This window comes from Fusarium proliferatum, assembly GCF_900067095.1.
Source record: "Fusarium proliferatum ET1 genome assembly, contig: FPRO_scaffold012, whole genome shotgun sequence".
Taxonomy (NCBI): Eukaryota; Fungi; Ascomycota; class Sordariomycetes; order Hypocreales; family Nectriaceae; genus Fusarium; species Fusarium proliferatum.
This window is the reverse complement of record NW_022194801.1, coordinates 1,180,344-1,198,330: the sequence shown is the minus strand read 5'-3', so window position 1 is coordinate 1,198,330 and position 17,987 is coordinate 1,180,344. Positions and strand designations below refer to the sequence as shown.

The following is a 17,987-nucleotide window of genomic DNA, read 5'->3' as shown; positions in this document are numbered from 1 at the left end:
TAAATGCATTTCCCTAAGAGAGCACACTGCAGGTAGATACCCTAATTCTACAAGTCTTTTCTCTTCGCTAAGACTCCTGATCTACTCCGTATAGGGAAGGTATAATCGCTCTTATCTAAGTCCAAAATGACCTAACTGTTGTCGATCTTATCCCCCATGGACATGGCCAAGCTAAGAACTCCGCACGATAGCTCAGCTCTAACAGCCAACAGCCCAACCCCGCACCCAACATGATGCCATCCCCATATCCAAGCCCGATTGCAGCTGCATTGTTGCGGGCAGAGAGAAACAGATGACGGAGATTCGATAGTTCAAGTTAGCTCCGGCTTGCCCGAGACATTCTAGAAACCTTCTAGGGTCAAGATCGCCCGGCTTCGCTGTTGCAGCTGTCTTTCCATGTCCGAGTCACGCATAATCCTGGCTCGTTTGTAGAATCGTTGAACCAACGGATGAACTACTTGGTGATGCTAGAGATGATTCGTTCTGGTCGGCGCCGTCGTGCTTCGATATCTCCGTGGTTGTGGATAATGGATAATGCTTCTCAAAGCTTATCAACACCAACTGGAGTGAAGCTCAATTATGGTGGATTTCAATGGATGGCTTGGCAGGCATGTGAGAATAACGTCGCCGACTCCTAAAGCTAGATGCGATTAAGAACACTGGCCAGGTTATGGATAATGGCCCCAGCGTCTTCCTGGCTGCAATCACCAGAGCTCGGCCAAAGATCAAGATGAATCTCAAAATCGTGAAGAATCTATAAGAGGGAGGTTGTTTCCACGACCCAGATCATCTTTACAACAGTAACCATTCTACTCACAGTAGCCACACATCCCCTTCTTCGCTATTCCTTCTTCCATCTCAGCAACAGCTCGGTACCCCCATCACTTCGAAGATGGGACTTCTTAGCAAAGTTTCTCTTTCGAGACCCCAGGATGAACCAGGCAAAGCGTGGCCAGCCATCGCCGTTGGCTTCTTCGTTGCCTTTGGAGGTGTTCTCTTTGGGTTTGTCACTCCCTCCCCCTCTCGACCAAGGTGACTGACCTGTTCTATAGCTATGATACTGGCACCATCAGCGGTATCCTGGCTATGCCCTACTGGCAGCGGGAATTCAGCACAGGTTATATCGATGCTGATGGAAACCCCAACGTCACTTCGTCTCAGGAATCAGCTATCGTGTCTATTCTCTCTGCGGGCACCTTTTTCGGTGCCCTTGCCTCGCCTCTCTTGTCTGATTGGCTTGGTCGTCGCCCTGGTCTGATGATCTCGACTTGGGTCTTCAACCTTGGAGTTGTCTTGCATACCATTGCAACCGATATTCCGTTGTTTCTGGCTGGCCGCTTTTTTGCTGGCTTCGGTGTTGGCCTCATCTCTGCTACTAGTATGAACTATGTTTATCCCTGTGTAACAGCGGCTAACTCTCCTCAAGTTCCTCTCTATCAATCCGAAACAGCTCCCAAATGGATCCGTGGTGCTATCGTTGGCTCCTACCAGTGGGCCATTACCATCGGCCTTCTTCTTGCCGCTGTTGTGAACAACGCGACTTCGAAACGGGATGATTCAGGCTCCTATCGAATCCCCATCGCGCTGCAACTTGCTTGGTCTCTTATCCTCTTTACCGGACTGTTGTTTCTTCCAGAGACTCCACGTTTCCTTGTAAAGAAGAGCCAGTTGGACAAGGCGGCGAAGTCTCTTAGCCGTCTTCGAAGATTGCCGGCCGATTCCCCAGAAGTTGCGAACGAACTCAATGAGGTTGTAGCAAACCATGAGTTCGAGATGAGTCTTGGGCAGTCCTCCTATCTCCAATGCTTCAAGCCTCCCATGCTCAAGAGGCAGCTCACTGGGATGGGCGTTCAGGCGCTACAGCAGCTTACAGGTGAGCAACCCCAGTCTCAAGCAACTCCTGAAGTTTATTGAACAATTCTGACTGTTAACTTAGGCATCAACTTCATCGTGAGTTCAGTGAAAGTTACCTTTAAGAACCTTGGAGCTAACTGACCATTCTCTAGTTTTATTACGGCACCAAATACTTTCAGAATTCTGGTGTGTCTAGTGGCTTTGTTATCTCAATGATCACTTCAGCTATCAATGTTGCATCGACAGTGCCCGGCATGTATGCAATTGATAAATGGGGACGCCGACCTATGCTGTTATATGGCGCCATTGGCATGTCCATTTCTCAACTTATTGTTGCTGTCTGTGGCACTCTGTCTACCGGCCAGTACGACAACGGCGAGATTTTCATCAAGAATCTCGGCGGGCAGCGAGCAGCTGTGGCCTTTGTTTGCATTTATATCTCTATCTTTGCAGCTACTTGGGGTCCCCTCGTTTGGGTGGTGACAGGAGAGATATTCCCACTGAAGACACGAGCTAAATCCCTTAGCATCACGACTGCGACAAACTGGCTACTTAACTGGGCTCTGGCTTATTCCACGCCATATATGGTTAATTATGGCAAGGGAAACGCAAACTTGCAGTCTAAGATCTTTTTTGTGTGGTTTGGTTGCTGCTTCCTATGCATTGCCTTTGTTTGGTTCTTCATCTACGAGACGAAAGGGCTCACTCTGGAGCAAGTCGACCAGCTTTACGAAGAAGTAAGCGTCGCTCGCAAGTCGGTGCATTGGGTCCCGTCTTCGTCTTGGGAAAGTCGACAGGGCCACGGTATGAAGAAGGAGGAGGATGCAGAGGTAGAGGAAGTTGGCAATTGAGGGGAACTTGGGGAAGATGGTCAATGATCTTGAAATCTGGAAACTGGTGAGCTCGAGCTGGCCGTTTTTGGAAACAGTGGTTGATTGGCAGATCCAGAAGATGTTGGGGGGGGAGGACAACAGCAGCCAAGTCTTTCCTCGTGCATTCTACGTTAGGAATGACAGGATGGCAGGTCTTGATGATCGAAGGTTGGCGGTAGTTGTGGTTGTTCGAATTTGTTTGCTTCTATTCTTCTCTTATAGGGCTTGTTCCTTTCACTTAGATAGCTTTCTTCTCTAGCTTAGAGAATACTCACGTCGTATCGCGTTACGCAAATTGGAAATACTTGCGTAACAACGTATAACTACCTCTCGATGGTTCAGTGACAGTCTATGCGTATAGTCGCATAACCAAATACTCAGTAATTAATCGATGTATCCCAGCGACATTTGACACAATCAAGTTATGCTGTCAATCACTCAAGCCAAGGTACTTGTAAGAGAAACCTGCAAAGAAATCGGAGACTGGCGCGCACGTAAAGGAGAAAGTTCTTCCTTAAACTCTGAGCAAAGGCTAGAACCGTATGAGGTAGAATATTCTTGAGAAATCACGATATGATCCTAACACAATTCTGGTTCACCTAGGCTTGAAGCCCCTGAGCCCCAAGGGCCAGCCTTAAGTGACCAACCGTCCACTATGCCAACGCCATCAATCGGGCCTCCTTTTCTTTTGGCCGAGTAGGATTGATATGTGTAGAGATCAATGGGTGCGTCCCCCTATAGCAGACATGTCTGTGGGTGTAGGCGAAAGTTTAGGACTAACCTGATATGCACGCCCCCCATGGGGTTGTGGTGCGATCATCTCGCGAATGTACGTCTGTGCATTCTAGCAGTAGCATCATGCAGGGCGAAGGTCAGTAAGATGACCTGTTAAGATTTGAAGCTTGGCACTAGAGCACACAGTGCTTGTTTCATATCATACTAACACTACTACGGGCCGATTCGTGATCGTAGGAAGACTTCCGTGCACTGAACCCTGCCTCGCTTGCTCATCTGAGCTCTTAAGCCTTTGGCTTACAGACAGAGGAGTCTCAGGAACTGCATTAAGGAATACTGTGACACTTCCTTCTGTTGAAAAAAAGTACGAATCAGGCCACATGTTGGAAGAGTCTTGGGAGGCTTGGAATTTTGGCTGAGTGACGAACGACCTTCCAACACAGTGTCGCTCTTTATTACAGTTGTCTTCTGGTTGGCATTATCGCACAATCCCATCTTCTTCATGTATCAACAGGTCCAGCGTTAAGTAACGAATCACATGCTCCAATAAACACGCTAGATCCAGATATTATTTGTTAATAGTTTTACTTTTATTTTCTATGAATTGTGTCCCATTTCCATGATCCACGCAGCCATCTAGTTCTTTCCAAGCTCCTTGGCACGGTCGGCTGCAGCCTTGACAGCCTTGTCCACGATCTCCTTGAGGCCAGAGTTCTCAAAGCTGACAAGAGCAGCATGGGTAGTGCCGTTAGGGCTGGTGACGTTCTTTCGCAGCTGAGCGGGCTCATCAGAGGACTCAACGAGCATCTTTCCGGCACCAAGGCAGGTCTGTGTAGCAAGACGTGTAGCCTGCTCCTCAGAAAGACCGAGGCCGATACCGCTGGAGATGAGATGCTCGACGAAAGCGAAGAAGTAAGCAGGGCCAGAGCCTAGACATGTTAGCGATGGTAATACTGTAGGATACCATGATGAACATACCGGAGATGCCTGTGACGACGTCAAGAAGCTCCTCCTTATCAACCCACTCAGTAGCCTTGCTCACGCTCCCCAAAAGCGCAGAAGTCAACTCCCTCTCCTCCTTGGTAACATCATCCGCCGCATAAAGGCCACTCGCGCCCTCGCCCACAAGCGCAGGCGTGTTCGGCATAACGCGCACAATATGTGGCGCCTTTCCTGAGTCTCCCTTGAGCCACTGCGCAAAGCTGCCCAGCGTAATACCCGCCGCGATAGAAATAACAACAGGGAGACTATCCCTCTTGGCCCAAGCAGAGCTAAGCTCTTCGCAAACACCCTTGGCAACTTGAGGCTTCACAGCCAGGATGACGACGTCGGCGTCGGCGGCCGCTTCTTTGTTGTCGGCGGTGGTCTTGACGCCTAGATCGGCCATCTTGTTGCGGTTCACGTCCCAGGGCTCGGAGACATAGATGTTGGATTTGGAGATGTTTTTGGCCAGGAGGCCGCCAATGATGGCAGCGGCCATGTTGCCGCCGCCCAGGAAGGTGATTTTGGCGTCTTGTAGTGAGGGAGTCATTTTGATTTGTGTTTGAGAGATGAGTGAGAGAAAGGGAGATGAGATTGGTGGTGGTTTATTTATCGTGGGGTTGAAGTTTGGTGATACGTAAAAGTTTGGGGCGATGGCCGACCCCGCATCGGATTAACCCTGCGCTACCCTTTTAGCTTTGGCGATGAGCGATAACGGCCTGGAATGACTTGCGCGGAGAGGCAATTCGTGACAAATTTGACAGCTTTTCATCGGCATGAAAGAGCAAAGCCGATATTTTCAAATTACTAACTCATTTGTTCATAATATAGTCTGCATCCTGATTATTTTTATTTTTCTTAGCGCTACGCCTTGCAGTTCGAGCTCACTGATGAATTTTCAACTCTCTCAATCATATATGCACTACACTCGTCACATCTGATGAGAATTTTCTCTATTTCAATCATCTCTGTCCCTCTCGATTAGTTATCAGATAACTCGAGGGAATGCTTGAACTAATTGACAAGCTACCTGAGTAAATCTTTGTAACCCCACGCTCCGTCGCTTAGAGGCGGCATTGTCATGATCGCTTTGATAAGATAAGGATAAATGATGAGAATGTCTCAGCGCATTCGGAGCCTGCTATCGTGACTCAATAGAGGCGATACATACAAATTGCATAGTAATCAATATACTTTTAGCTGATTTAGTTTAATCGAGAGTGGGATCCCGCCAATAAATTACTTGTAGAAAGATTGCCGGCAATTTGCATCTTCACATTTTATGAGGCTGTCTTGATATCCTCTTGAAACGTCAGAGTGCTGAAGTTCGCCTGACATTTGATGGGTCAAATTAAATAATGGAGAGAGCTTTGGAAATCTATCTCATTTTACCGAGATGATTGGAAGCTTTTCTTCTCTTTAGACACTGAGATATCACATTGGTCAACATCTAATACTTTGTCACAGGGTAGCTCCTCAAGCCTTATCTTTATCGATAGTGACGTCACTGATAACAATTTTACAAAAGCAACTTACTATTCCCATTTATTTAATAACTCCAGTAGGTGAGGTACTTGACAGAAAACACTCAATCATTCTGTTTTTAATTGATACACTGCTCAGGGCCATACAATATCACAATATCTTACACATCTCTCTTGTCAGGAAACTTGCGGAACATATCAGCAAGCCTATCGATAGGCGCCGCCAAGAGGCCCATAACAGTCTCAAAAGGCGGACTCTCCCCAGCACTAGGATGACTCCTCGTCGGCACAAAATGCTTCGTGCGCTCAAACGACGCAGCTAGACTATCTGCGTCTTCGGCGTGCGCTGCAAGTGCTTTCTCAAGAGCAGGCAGATCACGGTTCTCTTCGTCTTCAATGTGTTTATCCAGCAAGTCCCAGATATGTTTAATCTCTGGAACATATCCAGGATCTGTAGATTTAAGGTTCTGGAAGACCTTGAGTCTCTCCTTGACCTGTGTAGTTGGTCAGTACATGGTGCCGTTTTTGGTTGGGGGTTGCTTTACCTGATGGTGCTCTTCACGATCTTCATCTGCAAGTCGTCTTCCTTTATCGCCCATGTACTTCTCCATGGCTGGGTAGATGACTAGTTCCTCACTAATGGAATGACGCGCGAGCTCCCAGACGAATTGATTGCCGAAGCGCTGCTGATGATCATGGTCGGTGGAGTTGACTACTTCGGTGTAGTATTTCTTCAGCTCACGATGATCTTTGACGATGGCGTTTGAGACGGCGGACATAGTTGCGATCTGCACGCGGATCGGGCCTTGGATTGAGCGGAAGTGCTGAGGTCTGAAGACTGTGCGGAGTTGAGGGCTCATGATGGAACGGATCGAAGACATGATGATTGGGTATTAGGTCTGAGAGTTTGAGTAGAAATTTTGCTTTGATTGATAGATATTCGCAATCTTCTTTTGCGAAAATGCTCTCTTCCTACTTGAATACATATAACCGCGATATAATAGCCATGACGGCGGAATGACCAGCTTCACTGTCAGCCATTACTCCCTCCATGACGGTCTCCCAGCGACAAATGACGGATTGTTCAACACCAGAAATGATGCCGCTGACGATGCTCCTACGAACGACCAATCAAACTACGGAGTATCATAACTGCCTGCCTACGATTCGTCTTGTCTTACTTGCAGAGAGATGCTGCATCTCACCGGGCCTTTAGCTCCGGGCTGGATGGCACCGTTGTCTTTGATAGGTTCTGGGGGGTGATCGATTCCCGATCAATATTTCCCGATTGTGACGGAGAAATTACCCCGAGATTTCATCGGATATGCGGCTGGAATGAAAGTTACTCGGAAAAAGAGTTACCAACGGTTTGGATGTCAGATTGGACATTGCGCGGCAATCGAGCTGAGCATGGCAACATTGACCATATCTAGAGCACAAATACGATTGATAGCAAATCATTGATCCCAAGGAATTCCAAAAACGACGGTGCCTGAAGCTGGAAACAATTACCGATATCAATTCCCAGCGTAAAAATCGCCCAAGCATTACGCCATAGTCAAGTCACAGCTACGCCAACAACTTCTCACGGATCGACCCGTCATAGCAGGTATCCACTCCCCGCCGGTGATACAACGTCAAGCCAATTTTATTTCCATAGTCATAATGTCATTGACTCAATCTTTTGGAATCATTGACTTCGTCCCCCTAGCAATCCCCTGTACAGCGAGTGCTTGACGGCATGATTACGAACTATATGACGGAGTGATTGATAATTTCTCTACGCATCATAGTGGAGAAATGCACGTCGGTAGTTAAAGAGGTAGTTGTAAGATAGCCGATGAGTGTAGATAAAATGCTAGATCTGCTCGTGCATATTCCCATCTGCATTCGACATCATTTCTTTCTGATTAATCATGTCGGCCACTTCCTTCCTACGAAGTGCGATCCTCCTCGCTACCGTGGGTGTCGTCAGCGCTGTACCCGTTGTATCAGAGGCGCAGACGACAGTCTCATCCTCTGGTCCCGCTGGCACACCTCGACCCTATAGCTTTGTAACTTCTCACGGCCCTTTCAAGGGAACACCTACCACCACTGGAGCACTATCAACTACAGTTCTTGCATCCGCTATTCCTGAGCGTCCTCCTCCCCCAGGATCTTTCGACTACCCCGCCAATGGCAAGTTGAACGCTCCCCAGCCAGCACCCTACACCCCAGACGGCGGTGTTGGCACCAATGGCTCTGCACCTGTATATCGCGTGCAGAGCGACTTTGACTACCAATCCCTCGCTCTGGCTCTGTACCAAGAGTGGATTGAACTCGATCTCTTCCGCTGGGGTCTCGCCACTTTCTCAAAGGAAGAGTTCGACGCCTACGGCATCAACGATGAGGACCGCTTTCTCATCGAGCACATGGCCCGTCAAGAAATCGGCCACGCGACTGTGATTAGCAACATGCTTGGCCCCGAAGCCCCCAAGCAGTGCACGTACAATTACCCCGTGTCCAACGTGCCCGAGTTCATCGACTTCAACCAGAAGCTCACGCGCTGGGGCGAGTCAGGCGTGTACGGCTTCCTGCCTCACTTGAACTCTGGACCTGCGGCGCAGTTACTGCTTCAGAGCATTACAATTGAGGCGAGGCAGCAGATGATCTTTAGGCAGTTTGGCGGTACGTTTGCTATGCCTGAGTGGCACACACCTGGTATTCCGCAGAGCTGGGCGTGGACTTTGTTGGCGCCGTATATCTCGAGCTGTCCTTACAATCAGACGAGACTTGTGTGGCAAAACTTCCCTTCGTTGAATATTCTGAACCAGCCTAACCCTGCGCGAATCAATGGGTCTGCGGTATGGAATGAGACGACTGGTGGATATGCCAATACTTTGTCTACCAAGGATATTGATGAGGATGAGCTGTGCGTCAACGCTACTAAGACTGGCGAGAACTGCAAGGCTGCCATCACACATAACCGGACCATTCCCCTCTCCTACCCCGGCCGTCAGGTCTTCCTGAACTGGGATGCACCCGGCAAGCCTGTCGGCCCCAACAACAGCTACATCACCTCCACCAACGTCAAGGAGCCCAAGTTCGCCGCGTGGGTCTCTCAGCTCAATGTCACATACTCTCCTCTCCAGAACATCAGCCTCGAGGACAGAACGGCTTATACCATCCAGCCTAATGTTTCAACTTGGCAGGGTGATCCTGCTATCAACGGAACTATGTTCCTCGCTTTGACGGATACCGACCTTTACGTCACGCCTTATAATCTTACGATGATTAACCCTCATGTTGCTGCTCTGGCTGTTTACCAGGCCGGTTAAGTCAGTGTTTGCTGGGCTTTAGCTTTGAGATTTTGGAATATTTGGCAAATGGGTATGGCTTATGGTTGCTTGTATAATTCTATTCCTCGTGTATTATATCACGACTTAATGATATTCACATATTTGCCTGAAAATGGCCTTGAAATGATGAAACTCAATTGCGTGACTATGATGAAATGCTAAAAACAATTTCCCTTGCGACCGTGATTCAGATATCATCATAACCATACAGACCCTCTTCCAATCCCTTGATCTGCAGCGCCAACAACTTAGAGTAGTATCGGCACATAGCCAGGTTACCGCCATGGTACCAGAATCCAGGATGTCCACTCTTCTGCCAAATAGTCCTCATCTCACCCTCATCATTGAAGCCCCAAACATCATTCACCTTATCCGCGATCGCATCGCCAAACATGACCCTCGTCTGCGTTCTCATGTTCTGATATCCCGTGGCGAAGACAATCTCATCAGCCTCAAGCTCCGAGCCATCCGCGAATCTCAATCCATGTGGCAGAACAGTCTCAATCTCTTGTCCGTGCTTGACCTTGATCTTGCCGTCGGCGATGAGTTGAGAAGCACCGACATCGATGTAGTAACCGCCTCCGCGCTGGAAGTACTTGAGCAACAGACCGGCGTCATCGGGACCCGCATCAGTCTTGAAACCAGCCTTGTTGAGACCGGAGAGGATATCCTTGTCGAAGTCTGCTTGCTTCTTGGTTGTTGTGACGGAGAGAGCTTTGAACACGGGGATGGGAAGGCCGTGGATGAGAAGATCGGCGTCATCGACGGGGGGGCCATCTTCGGAGTAAACGCCCTTGAGACCAATGTCGGTGATCGCCTTGGAGGAAACGACATGTGTGCTGGAGCGTTGAACCATGGTGACGTCGTAGCCCTTCTCAAGGAAATCCTGAGCGATGTCGTGACCTGAGTTGCATGATCCAACAACAATAGCCTTCTTACCCTGGCTGTTATCGCGAGCACCAGAGAACTCGGAGGAGTGGCAGAGACGATCGCCCTTGAAGTCGGAAATGCCCTTCATGTCGGGCATGTTCTTCTTTCCAGAGTGACCAGTAGCCTGGATGAGATGTCGAGGGTGCAGAGTTCGTCGCTCCTTGGTACCGTCATCCTTGGTTCGCTCAACAGTGACATCCCATCGCTTCTTTGCGTCATCCCACTTCGTCTCAACGAGGGACGTCTTCATCCAGATGTTGAGCTCAAGAAGCGTGGCGTAGGCTTCGAAGAACTGAGCGAGCTTGTCCTTGGGCGTGAAGATGGGCCACTGGGGAGGGAATTGGAGATATGGCATGTGATCGTACCAGACAGGATCGTGGAGTACGAGCTGGTGGTATCGCTTGCGCCAGTTATCGCCAACGCGATCGTTCTGGTCGATTGCGAGGGCTTCGACGCCGAGCATCTTGAGACGAGCAGCGGCTGTGAGACCAGCTTGGCCGGCGCCTAAAACAATTAGCTATCATGCAAATTTCATAAAGAATATGTATTACTTACCAACGATCAAAACAGCAGGCTCGCTACCATCAGCGAAATCAGCCTCGGCCTCACGTCGCTGCGCCCAGTTCTTTCGCCCAGGCTTTCCACCATGCTCAACACCACGCGATCGATGGTCATTAATCGCCTCCTCGAAACCCTTCAACTCTTGAATTCTCGTATAAAATGTGAAAATCTTCCACTCGCCATTCTCCTCAATCAGTCGCGCAAGACCCAGTCCCTTGCCGCGCACAGTCTCAATCTCGAAAAAGAACTGTACGCCCTGGACTTCACCAGCGCCATCGATGGGCAGGAACTGGGGCTTTCGCACAGGGGCTGAGCTATCAACCTCGATTTTAATAAGGCGAAGACCGTCCTTTGACTCGGAGCAGGACTTTAGGAATGAGAGGATGTTGGAGGGGCCCTGGACGGTGCGGAAGTTCCAGGATAGGGCGAGATGATCGCGCCAGAAACCATCTTCGGAGAAGAGACGGGCCAGAGCTGTGAGGTCTTTGTTCTTGAGGGCTGTGTTGAAGGCGGATACGAGGGAGGTGGCGATTTCTTGGGGGTTTGAGGAGGAGGGCTTTTTGGTTGCGGAGGGGAATTTTGCGAGGGCGATGTTTGTTGAGCCGGGGACGGCCCACGCCCGGGAAGTCCGAGGGATGCTTTGAGGAATAACGTCGCCCATTGTGATACTTGTGGATGAAAATGTGAGTTGTAGAGGTCAAGAGGAGAATGAGAGAGAGAGAGTTGATGATGGAGTGAAGGAAGAGGGAGGGGAAGATGGTTGGGTTTAAGTAAGGCAGCCTCAAGTGAAACATGCATAACCAAACACAAGCCGAGAGTTTCTAAGCCCGCTGATCGACGTTACATTTCCCTTTACCATTGGACTATTCCTGTCAAACTCTCCTGCTGTGCTTCCCCACGTTTCCCTTTCCCGCCAACTAATGCCCCTCCCCCGCTCAAAGCCCCGCACTTTGTTGAGCGGTTCCGACTACGGTGCCTATTCTAGCGGAATCGGCTCCGGGAGATCTTCCTTCCATTGGCGGTTCCGTACGATTTGGTCATGAGGAGGAGGAAATCTGGGGTAGTGAGGTCGTGAGGCTGATGTTCGGGGTTGAGGATGTTTTGAAGGTGTCGTGAGGTGAGATTGTGATGAGGCTTTCGGCAAATGAAATTGAGTTTGGCTTGCAGGGTTTTTCACCGGTATCGGGTCATACGTGCAGACACGACTGCAGAATTTTAATTCGATATGTGCCGCTTTGCCTGGCGAAGCTTTGTTGATGAATGCTACAATTCTTCACCGCAAGATAAATGGCTAGGTCGATGTCTAATACCAATGCCGAAGCGACTGCCGTTGAAAAATAGCAGTCAATTGAGGCCCTTGCATGAGACCCCTGAATTAGGCCGAGTTGACGCCATTTAGTACATGGTATGTAGTTTCATAGCGTGCCATTGAGATCTGCTTATATCTTGGCAGATGAGGCTCTCGGAGTGACGTACAGGGCTATGAGCTCACTCTCGGCTGTCAGCATCCTGCCTCTTCAGGACGAATGACGCGAGATGACTGGCAATCACGGTCGGAACTTGCCAACTGTCATCTGTCTCAGCTCTGGCATAATATCTGCCGGTGTCCGTCCTGACTTGTCTTTGAAGAGAGGATTTGCTCCCTTCTCTGCAATCATTTTCATAATCGGCCGCCTTAACTCATCTAGCTTCTCTGCGTCCCACCGTCGGTAATATACTTTTCTTTCCCGAAACGAATCGTAGGCGCCCTTTTCATTTAACTTATCAACAATCATCTGTGCTCTTTCTGCGATATACGAGAGTGGCGTCCGTCCAGAAATATCTTGAAGATCCGCCTCCACACGATCATCTTCAAGTAAGAGCTCTATAGGCTTCAGACTCTCTTTCTCTGCTGCATATGAGAGCGGCGTCCTTCCCGAATCGTCTTTGGTGTTGGGATCTGTTCGGGCATCATTTAGTAGTAGTTTGACTGCTAGATCGCTTGAATATGCTGCTGCATATGAGAGTGGCGTCCTTCCCGAATCGTCTTTGGTGTTGGGATCTGCTCGCGCATCATTGAGTAGTAGTTTGACTGCTAGATCGCTTGAATGTGCTGCATATGAGAGTGGCGTTCGTCCCTTGTCATCACTTAAATCTGGCTGTAAACTTTCATGAGCAAGTAGTCTCCCAAATGTCGCTCTAGCATAGTATCTGTTGCTCGCTGTATTGGACAGCGCGGTCCGACCGCAGTTGTCCTGTGCATTGACGTCTATGTCCTCTTGTGCAAGTAGCATATCTACCGTTGCTTCATGGCCGTATATTGCTGCATAAAAAAGTGGTGTCCATCCCCTGCTATCTTTGGCGTTCAGGTCGACTCTTCCATTAGCTAGCAGTAACATGATCATACCGTCAAGGGATGGGGTTTCGCCAGTGGTAGAATACTGTGCTGGGAGGCCATGGCCGCCCTGGTAAGCAGGCTTAGCTTGGTTGATCGTAAGCAGTCGTTTTACGACGGATCCATGACCAGCCGCTGCTGCATGGCATAAGGGTGTTTTGTCAGCGTTGTCTTTTGAGTCAGGATCCACTTTCTTTGTAGCAAGAAGCAGATCAACCACGACTTCATGGCCAGATCCAGCCGCAAATGATAAGGGCGAACGGTTAGAGAGGTCTTTGGAATCAGGATCTACACTCTTGATTGCAAGGAGTAGCTCGACTAGTGTCTTGTGGCCACCCTCTGCGGCATATGATAGTGGGGTCCTCCCACGTCTTGTCAACCCACTGGCATCTGTTGAATCAGGGTGCACTTCTTTTGTATCCAACAGTACATTCGCGACGACAAGATGTCCGGCTCCAGCTGCGTACGATAATGGCGTACGAAGCGTGGGGCCTTTCAAGTCTGGGTTCACCTCTTTCTGCTCAAGAAGAACTTTGACAACGGCCACATGACCAGCTTCTGAAGCGAATGATAATGGAGTTCTGCTCGACTCACCATCACTTTCTGAGAATGTCGAGTCAGGTTTTGCACGCCCTAATCTAAGCAAAACGGCAACAACTTCTGCATGGCCCCGTCTTGCTGCGTGACATAATGCCGTCCGTGGTGAAACCAGACCATCACCATCGCTTTTTGACTCTGGGTCAACTTGATGGCTCAGAAGCAGGGATACTATCACTACGTGCCCTTCCTCAGAGGCATATGATAGTGGTGTCCTACCCCAGCCATCTCTCACATCTGGTTCCATGCCATTGCTCAGCAACTCAGAGGCTTCCGCGCGAAGTCCAAAGTATGCCGCCAGATGAAGCCCAGTTACACGGCCTAGTCTTACCGATTTGTCGTATCCTGACCGAATGCCTCCAGGCCCTGATCGAAAAGCGGGGACTAATTGGCTTGATGCGCTTGCATGAGGCTCGCTTTTCAGAAAGTCAAGGACTTCGGAGCGAGTCTCTGTCTTGCGAGCATGATGCGCCCAGTACTTTGACGCATAGATGTATAGAGGATATCGAGATAGCCGCGTTCCTCGAATCGTTCTGCGTCTTTCTTTATCGTCGAATCTATAGCGAGGCCGATCTTCGCGATCATTATCATAATCGACTTTAAATTGTCCCGTTCCAAAGGCTGTGAATTGTAGATATGTCCCACAAGATGCCGCGATCGTCCCCTCGTAATAACTTTTGGCTTTTATTTTTCGTTTACATTCTGAAAGTGAGGCTCTCGCTATAATTGATCTCTGATCGGGAGACTCCAGAGACAGAAGGCAATCGAGATTGGCCTGTAAGTACTCCATTGTTGTGAAATGTAGCAAGCTAATCGTACCATCGTATCCACCTTGTTCAATCTTTACCAGACCCATACAAACATGGAGAATCACGTTGGTGCTTTCGAAGTCCCCGTCGCTGAGTTCTGAGACTCCCTCTCGTATGCTGAGTGCGGTTCGAAGTTGCTCCTTTGTGAGTCGCTCCTTTGCAAGTGTGAGCCAAGCCAATGTTCTACTCGCGAGATATCTATGTTCCTCTGGCTGGTTTGCGATTCTTCGGATGGTTTTCTCATACGCGTCCTTGTAAGCATTTGGGCCAGTGACAAGGTTACGCAAGGCATCCTCGATGTCAGCGGGTCTTGTTTTGCTCATCAGACCATCTAGGTGAAAGCGGGCGAGGAGAAATCTGCAAGTCGTCATTAGATTTTTCTTCTTACTTCCGACATCAATCGAGAGACTTACACTCCATTCACAACTTCGCTAAGCCTTTTCCTGATTGTTTTTCTGAGGTCTTGTTTGATTCTTTCCGGGATTTCAGTGTTTGCTTCATTTAGAACTAGCATCTCGGTCATCCGTTGATCAATATATAGTTTCACGTCGTGGTCGTCGGCTTGTATCTTCTTTCTCAAACACCGGTGAAGATTATCAAGTTTATCTTCGAGGCTCTGAGCTGGGGGCCGCGAAGTAATGAGAATGTTTGCCATTGCATGTTCCTGCAAAGAACTGAGTTCAGAGAAAAGGCTTTCTGTTGGCTCAAACTCGTCTATGGCATCAACCATAATGAACGCTTGATCAAAAGAATTGATGACGTCGCGAAGTGCTTTGGTGATATCATGTGGTGATGGCCTTTCTTCCCCTTTGAATTTCTCCACATAGAGTGATTTTAAGGCGGCCGGAAAAGGGTCTTGCGTTTGCGCGAGCTGTTTTAAAAGACTCGTGAACAGGTCCTGGACTGTCTGCTTTTTTGTCGTTTGGTAGCTGCAGTACACATATGCAACACCAGTTCCATGATCATCTTTGAATCTGGTTTTCAGATAGTCGACTGTGATGGCTGTAAGGATCGTTTTGCCCACTCCAGGCATTCCGGAACAAAACAGCATAGCATTCTTGGTCTCCAGCCAGCGTTCAAATTCTTCGGAACTCGTGAACTGCTGGCCCGTGCCTGGCTGATGTTGCTGGAAAAAGGATTCTTGCTCAGCGGTGTAATCAGTCGCTTGAAGCCAGTTAAGCATCTTGAGTTCTTCTTCCCCTTGCTTACTGCGGTATATAGCTCCAACCTGTTCTTTGGTCTCGAATATAGGTTCACGAACTGTGTTCCCAATTGTTAGAAATTCAATGATATTGAGAGCTAATTGGTCACTGACACTCAAAAAGGATGTCCTTTATCTTCTCCTCCGCCTCGACCTTCTCGGGGGGGATCAGGAGGAGAAGCTCCTTTGCATAAGCTGCAGCCACGAGGGCCGCATAACCCTGCCACTCATCACCCCTATGGGAGTCGGAATAGTCGCATATACCTCTAATAGCAAGGCAAGGAAAATGGTTAGCTAACCCAGCTGCCTCCATCTCAAAGCACAGCACACCCTCATTCACAGCAAGTCTATCTCGCGCTATAGCATCCTCCATTAGCTGGCTGCCAGAGGCGATAAGACCGTAGTGAATCTTTGGGCTATCCTGGTCCTCCTTGCGTGGCTGTCTCTGGACAAGGTTTGACTGAGGACACGAAGTCAAGCAGCTTGTCGAGTCCAAAGGATGAACGAACCCGGATTCATAGAGTCTATCAGTATCTTTGTGCGGCCGTCCATAACCGGCTTCCATAAGATTATTGTTTCCTTCCAGTATATGGTCGACTGTCTGCCTCAACTTGCATCCTTTCCTGACATGCCAGGCGGACAATTTGGTGATAGCAGTCAAGATAGACATTGGGGGCTGGTTCAAAGCTCCCATGATACCAATGCCTTTATCTTGAATTGCCTTTCCGTGATCATACTGAACTAGGCCGCCGCTCCGCTTTAAAGGAACCCCAACCACAATATCACCGAGGCGAATATCATGTATGGTTGGGACGCCACCCCCAATGCCCACCATAAAACCAAGCCTAACATTGGGAAAGGTGCGCGCCATATCCCTCCCAACACTGGCAGCATTAACTATCCCATACTGCCCCTTAGGCAATGCTGCAATGACAACATAATGGTTTCCGATTTTTCCGAGGGTGTAAGTGTTGTTATCCTCTCTTGGCGTCAGAACAGCCTCAAAGATTTCTTCGTCAAGAAGTTCAGAGGCTGCGACAAGCTCTTCTTCAATAGCGCAAATCCATCCAATGGTATATTGATCGTAGTTTGTCATGGTGCTTTGTGTTCCCTATGCAGATATCGGTTTCAAACCATACAACCAGACTTGTCGGTTCAAGTCATTCACATCGACAGGATAGTTCTTATGTACGCCGTATATACTCTTTTCACAACGGAATGAGTGCCTTGTATCGTTGATGTGAAGCGAGAGTTTAGAGTTGGGAATGAGTCCCGGATTTGATTGCAGGAGGAGCTCTGTCTAGTGAAAAGTCGGGGCTCAGGTGCTGCCTCAGGCTTCAAAATCTTACGCAGTGCATCCAACGCCCTGCAGACAATGGCTGGAAGTTTATATCAGCTTACATGCTTAGGGAGATCGGGCTTGCATGGGCAAGAAGGGCATTGGCTAGTCGGCATAGCTTCCAAGAGCCCAGTACCAATATGGACAAAAGACAATGAGTTGCAGCGGGGATAGCGTGATAATCTTGATTGGTAAAAAGGTAGAAAGATACTTGTCGTCTGCATTGCTGCCTAATAACCACAGAGCCTGATTGCCAAGGTGGTTGATACAGCCAACCATGAACTCTGGCTCAACAGAGCCAGTGATGGTGGCGTCTTGGACTGCAGCAGTTTTCAGCCGCAGTGAAATTCTCACATGGCAGCTAATGTTTTCCTTTGAGACTCATCTGCACCTTGGAGGTCCAGCCCGCCTACCTGCTAGTCTGAAAATTTTCCAAAAGTTCTAACACATGTCTCGTGCTGTGTGTCTGCTGTGTTCCCATATCTGCATGAAGTATTGACTGTTGCGACTGGTTACGGGGGCGCGTACAAAAACACACATGGTGTGTGTATGCCAAGAATTTGGTGGCTGTAAATTGTTTCCTCTTCTCTCCAAATCGGCTCCAACCGTGGAGGGCCTTTGATGCTCCTTTTCAGGTTCAGTCTGCGTGCCGAACTTACCCGTCACCCCAACTTGGAAAACATCAAGGCTTAAAAGCTTATTCTTAAATGTGATGCAATTGGATGCTAACATGCTTACATTTCATTTCGACGCAGCATGTGCACACGCTGGCTACAAAATCTTCATTCAGACCTTTTAGTCTCTATGTTCCCGTCCATAGTGCAGTCTTGATTTGTTTATTGGTAGCTGACTTGTGCCTGGTGCTATTAGGTTAATGCATAACAATCACCCCTGCTTTCCTGAGCTACTAAA

The 17,987-nt window shown here is 48.8% G+C and overlaps 6 protein-coding genes across 6 annotated transcripts; 2 read left to right on the top strand and 4 right to left on the bottom strand.

The window, feature by feature from the left end:
* Window positions 1-892: 892 nt before the first annotated feature.
* Window positions 893-2,705, top strand: FPRO_13520 (putative RCO3 glucose transporter; the record flags this gene model as incomplete). Its single annotated transcript, XM_031222982.1, has 4 exons — window positions 893-1,002; window positions 1,053-1,873; window positions 1,937-1,950; window positions 2,007-2,705. 4 exons carry the CDS (start codon window positions 893-895, stop codon window positions 2,703-2,705), a joined length of 1,644 nt encoding a protein of 547 aa, XP_031088386.1.
* Window positions 2,706-4,097: 1,392 nt separating this feature from the next.
* Window positions 4,098-4,992, bottom strand: FPRO_13519 (uncharacterized protein; the record flags this gene model as incomplete). The annotated part of the gene is made up of 2 exons (XM_031222980.1): window positions 4,098-4,390; window positions 4,440-4,992. 2 exons carry the CDS (start codon window positions 4,990-4,992, stop codon window positions 4,098-4,100), a joined length of 846 nt encoding a protein of 281 aa, XP_031088385.1.
* A 1,095-nt stretch (window positions 4,993-6,087) lies between these two features.
* FPRO_13518 (uncharacterized protein) lies at window positions 6,088-6,807 on the bottom strand (the record flags this gene model as incomplete). Its single annotated transcript, XM_031222979.1, has 2 exons — window positions 6,088-6,420; window positions 6,472-6,807. The coding sequence occupies 2 exons, from the start codon at window positions 6,805-6,807 to the stop codon at window positions 6,088-6,090; spliced, it is 669 nt and encodes a 222-aa protein (XP_031088384.1).
* A 1,035-nt stretch (window positions 6,808-7,842) lies between these two features.
* FPRO_13517 (uncharacterized protein) lies at window positions 7,843-9,243 on the top strand (the record flags this gene model as incomplete). Its single annotated transcript, XM_031222978.1, has 1 exon — window positions 7,843-9,243. One exon carries the CDS (start codon window positions 7,843-7,845, stop codon window positions 9,241-9,243), a length of 1,401 nt encoding a protein of 466 aa, XP_031088383.1.
* Window positions 9,244-9,451: 208 nt separating this feature from the next.
* Window positions 9,452-11,416, bottom strand: FPRO_13516 (putative flavin-containing monooxygenase; the record flags this gene model as incomplete). Its single annotated transcript, XM_031222977.1, has 2 exons — window positions 9,452-10,698; window positions 10,750-11,416. 2 exons carry the CDS (start codon window positions 11,414-11,416, stop codon window positions 9,452-9,454), a joined length of 1,914 nt encoding a protein of 637 aa, XP_031088382.1.
* An 886-nt stretch (window positions 11,417-12,302) lies between these two features.
* On the bottom strand, window positions 12,303-16,832 carry FPRO_13515 (uncharacterized protein; the record flags this gene model as incomplete). Its single annotated transcript, XM_031222976.1, has 3 exons — window positions 12,303-14,892; window positions 14,949-15,795; window positions 15,851-16,832. The coding sequence occupies 3 exons, from the start codon at window positions 16,830-16,832 to the stop codon at window positions 12,303-12,305; spliced, it is 4,419 nt and encodes a 1,472-aa protein (XP_031088381.1).
* Between the last annotated feature and the right edge of the window lie 1,155 nt (window positions 16,833-17,987).